At 24.5% G+C, this 5,361-nt stretch overlaps 1 protein-coding gene across 1 annotated transcript; it reads left to right on the top strand.

Annotated features, from left to right (window-relative positions):
- Positions 1-851: 851 nt before the first annotated feature.
- PVX_106220 (variable surface protein Vir12, putative) lies at positions 852-2,297 on the top strand (the record flags this gene model as incomplete). Its single annotated transcript, XM_001608508.1, has 1 exon — positions 852-2,297. The coding sequence occupies one exon, from the start codon at positions 852-854 to the stop codon at positions 2,295-2,297; it is 1,446 nt and encodes a 481-aa protein (XP_001608558.1).
- Positions 2,298-5,361: the final 3,064 nt, after the last annotated feature.

The following is a 5,361-nucleotide window of genomic DNA, read 5'->3' on the forward strand; positions in this document are numbered from 1 at the left end:
TTTAGTGTAAAAAAATTGAAAGTTCAGAAGCATTAATTATGTAACATTTTTTAGATACCAATTTTGCAAGAAAGTGTATTTTTAGGAAAATTTTTATAATATGCTATAAGGCATATTTTATAGAATTTAAGTGTAAATTAAATAAGTACCTCTTATAATTCGTAAAAAGAACAGCAAAGAGAAAAATAAAAAAATGATACTTTTGAAACGAAAAAGGCATTGTTATCGTCATTTATTTTTATAAAATTAAATAAATATTTAATTGCGTAAAAAGAGTATTTTCATGTAGACAACTTTTATTAAATAAATGGGGTTCAATTAACATAATAGCTTCAATGCAAATTGTAGTTTGATATTGTGACGATTTGATATTATATGTTCTATTTCCCATGGCAATGCGCATTTACTATATTTTGTTTTAATGCATCAAAACTTCCAAAAAAATAATTTGTTGTACAATATTATGCTTTGTATGGAATTATTTTTTTTTCTATTTTCCGTGAATATTATGCCTGAGGAAGGTAAATTTTGTATGATCATAGTAGGATGCAATAATAGCTTGATCAAAAACGAAAATATGGGAACATATTAAATTAGAAAAAACGTATTATTTTAAAAATTAATATAGAGTAATGAGAAGTATATCAATAGATCAAGCGTTTTAGTGTTTCCTATGTCCATATATATCTAATTATGAGTCTCATAATTACATAGAGTTAATACATGATATATCAAGATGGCACTTTCACCAGAGAAAAATTGGGTATTCTTTTACATTATAACTTGCTTATTATCTGTACATTATATGCTATTATAAATCTTATAAAATATATTCTATTTAATGGAAATATATGTATACATTATACTGCTTACTTTTGCAACACAAATCACAGGTTGAAGTATTGCAAAACTTACCGTCATATAAAAAATATGAAAATTTTGATAATGTAGACATTGCAAATGAAAAAAGTAGTCATTGTAATGACCTAGGAAGTACAGATGAAGGGGATAAAAAGCTTTGTAAGAAGATAGTACAAAATTTAAGCCAATTATCTGCATTAAAGGATGATGAGAATCTTAAAAATAGTTGTTATTACTTTCAACATTGGTTCTTTGATAATATAGCGAAAAAATATTATAATGGAAATGAAAGAGGTAATAATTACCCTGTTGCTGGGAAACTTTTTAATATAGTATCAACAATTACTTCAGTATTACCTAAAATGGAACCATGCAAATGTTATGAATCTGGTTCTCCTGATGTTTGGAAAGAAGAGAAATATTTTCACGACTATTTTGAAAATCACAAAGACATTCAATGCAAAAATTCTGACAAACAGAGATGCGAAAAATATGTGCAATTTGTTACTTATATTAAAAGTCTATTCCCCCCCAAAGAAGATAAATGTTGTGATGAAGAAGAGTTATGGGATGAAGGGTATTGTCATCATTATTTCAAATGTGAAAGTACCTACAATCCGAAAGATTTATTAACAAAATTACAAAAAGAACTTGAGTTAGCAGAAAAAAGAACAGAGGCGCCACGTGAAGGAGGTGCACGTGCAGTAGAAGCTGGTAAAGCGTTAGGAAGTGGAGGGGAAGAACGAGAAAAGAAGACACATGAAGATGAAGTAAGTGCAGAAGCAACGGGAAAGGAATCAAAAGAAAAGTTAGTAGCTGGAGAAGTACCTAAGGAAAAAGGAGCAGATTCCCCAGCACAATCTGCACCGGAAAAAAATGTAGCAGTAAAATCAACAGTACCCGAATCTGTAGGGTTGAAACCTGGTGGATTAGAATCTAGAGAAGAAAAAGCTAAACCAGCAAAACCCGTAGCGGCAAAACCTGCAACGGCAATGCCAACACCGCCAGAACTTGCACCTGTGAAACCTGCACCTGCAAAACCCGTAGCAGCAAAGGTAACACCGGAAGAACCTGTACAGAAAGTACCTGAACCAAAAGTATCTGTACCGCCAGAACCTGAGCGGAAAGTATCTCCACCGGAAGTACCTGAACAGGAAGTTGTTGAAACGGTAGATACTTTGGAACACGAAGAAACTATGAGTCCCCGGCAAATGGAGAGTGCTGAACAGAGTGTTCATGAAGTATCATCTTATACTACAGAGCTTGCTAACAACGTAGTTCCTCTAACAATTGCAGATTCCACTAATACATTAGGGACTACACATGAAGAGCTGGATTCAAATTTTTTTCGTAACGTCATCATGGCCATTGCAGTACTTGGAACGATTTTCTTCCTTTTCTACTACAACAGGGTAATTGCACATCATACTTTATGACATATGAATATTGTGCTATTATCTGTAATGTGTTTTTATTTTAATTGAGTTTTACAAAGTTAACATATTTTTATACCTCTTACATGTTCATTTATGTGTCAGTCTTCAAGACTGGAATCAAGTTTACGCAAAAAAAAACGCAAAAAGGGAAAGATATTTGAGCATAATTACTACGAAGAGTATGAAAAAGAGTTAGAAATGTATGGTTCTGAGGAAACGTTTTTAGATTCTGAAACGGATCGATTATATTTGAATTATCATCCTGATCAAGAATCATATTACTAATTAGGCATATAAGGTGAAGACTTATATAATAGTTATTATAATAGGAAATAATAGTGAAAACTATTTCGTATTTATTATTATTAGACATAGTAAAACGAAAACGATGATATACATAGAATTGTACTAGTTCTTATGCAATTTAATAATCATCCAAATGTTTTACCTATCACGAGAATATTTAGAAGATATTAAATTTAGCTAATGATACAAATGTTTAGAGATTATATTTTTAAATAAAATAGTATGTTTTTAATTTAAGCATTATTTAAACATCAGCAATATTATAGTTATTAAAAAAAAATTAATAAATATTTTAAAATAATAATGTCTATTATATATATAGAAGATAACTTTTAATAAAAAAATCTATAAGAAGAGGAGAAAAATATCAAATGAATGATATAAATCATTTAAATGGATAATATAAATAAACAAAATTAATTAAAATATGTTGGAAAATAATGTGGAATTTTATATAAACTTTTAAGACTATTTTAATTATTATATTTAACTAGCATAAGACACTATGGAATTTTAATATGTATTTAGGTATACGTTTTTTTTTCAGTATAATATATAAATTAAGAATTAATACTTTTTATTTCGTTATTTTATTTGTTTTAAAATATGTTTTTTTTTTGTATAATCATCTTACTACTTTGATAACATAATTATTTGTTATTTGTTGTTTATCATTAAAATAACTAAATATGATTATTTCTATTGTCAAGCTTTCTATTTTTAAGATAAACTCATTTTATGCATGCTAAAACATGCTTGAGAGACTCATTCCACGATTTAGTGTGAAAAAGTAAAAAAATATTTGAATTCTAACTAACGATATATTTGTCATATTCATTATCTTTAGGTGCTTATATTATATAAATATATGTGTATTACTTAATGTACGAAGATAAAAGGTTAAAGAATATAAGGAGCATATTATACATATGAAATATAAAACTAATAATATTTGGTGTCCACAAAGAAAAAGATCCTGACGCCCAATATATTATAAATATAAACAAAAATAAAGATAATGTGTTAATACTCTTTTTCCTTATTATTTCAATGCTCAAGAATTTTTAAAATATATTTCAGTTTATTGCGTAATATTCCTAATGGTTATATTATGCTTTCATTTATTTTAAATGACTAAAAAATATTACATTTTTATATATTTTTATTAAGAATATTAGAATTTTAAGTTATTTATTAGATAACAAAATGTGAAAATATTATAATAAATACGAAAACGAAAGTTTCACAAAAAATTATATTTTTTTTTTCTATTATTTTGTGGGAAATACAATATTTTTCCTTTAAAAAAAATTACGGGAGAAATATATTCTCAAGCACATAAATATAAAAAATGGAAGTTTTCAATTTTTATTTATATAATTTTAATATAAATGTATATAAAGAGTTACAAATGTTTACTATAAATAAAAAAATAATGAATATTGAGCACCAACACATTAATTATATTATGAAAATATAATACGGTAAAAAAATTTATTATTATTAATAATTAATAAAGGAAAAAAATTTAATTCCAAAAAATAAGAAATATGAAAATTATTTTTTTTATTGCGAATAACATATATATGTAAAATGAAAGGATATGTGTCACAGAAAAATGTTAAAAAAAAATAAAAATTTTCTGGGCTTATTCACATTTTAATATATATGGTAATTACAAATTTTATTTTTATAAAATGTGTCAATTTTAGCATAAACGTTCAAATAAATCGTAGAAAAATCATTTTTTCCATTTAAATAAGTTAACATAATTTTTATTATAGCGTATTCCTTATCAGTTAATGTATTACTGAGAATAAATGACAAAATTGTGTATTAATATATAAATACCATATTAAATAAAAAAATAACGATGTACGTAGGTTATTTTTATGGAAATGAATTCCTACTATTTATTTGTCCTAAATTATATTTGAAATGTAATATATAAATTTAATATATTTAATTTTTTTATTTAATAGTGCGAAAGTAATTCGTATTTGTATATTTATAAAGACAATATGGATATACTAAGGGTAAATGCTACTAAGTACTGTCATAATGTCATTATCAGTAATAAATAATAATATATAATGTCTTCTTTTTCATAACATTATGAATTATAGCATGTTGTTCAACAATGATTTTGTTTTCTTACTCATCATTTTAATCAGAAGCATATAACTTTGTATATATGAGGAAAAAAATATATATTATATAATATTTATAATATAATATACGAACAAAATAAAAATTAGAACTCATCATGAATACACTGTTTTTTTTGTGTATCATACAGAAAATTAAATTATTATTATTTTAAAAAAATTTAGATTTGTTTATATACTGATCTTCAGTTAATACAGAATAAGTTATATGTATACTAAATATACTTCTACCCTTGTTTTTCTATCACGAAAATAAATAAGTATTTAATTAATTTTATGAAAAAACGTTATATAATGTGTTTACATGTTTTAATTTTTTTTTATGTTGTAATAATTAAATTTTATCAATCGTAGACAGAAATTATAATATACATAAATAATAATATGTATCATTAGTATCTATGATATACCTAAAAAAAAAAAATATAAGATATTATAGTTAATATATTACGGCATATTTTGTGATTAGATTTGTATGTTAGAATTCAAAGTTAACATTACAAATAAGATTATTATAAACTACTTATTTTATTATTGTTATAATAAGTATTATTTAATAATAGTAAAATATTATTCTATAGATAATATAT

This window comes from Plasmodium vivax, chromosome 4, assembly GCF_000002415.2.
Source record: "Plasmodium vivax chromosome 4, whole genome shotgun sequence".
In the NCBI taxonomy this organism is placed as follows: Eukaryota; Apicomplexa; class Aconoidasida; order Haemosporida; family Plasmodiidae; genus Plasmodium; species Plasmodium vivax.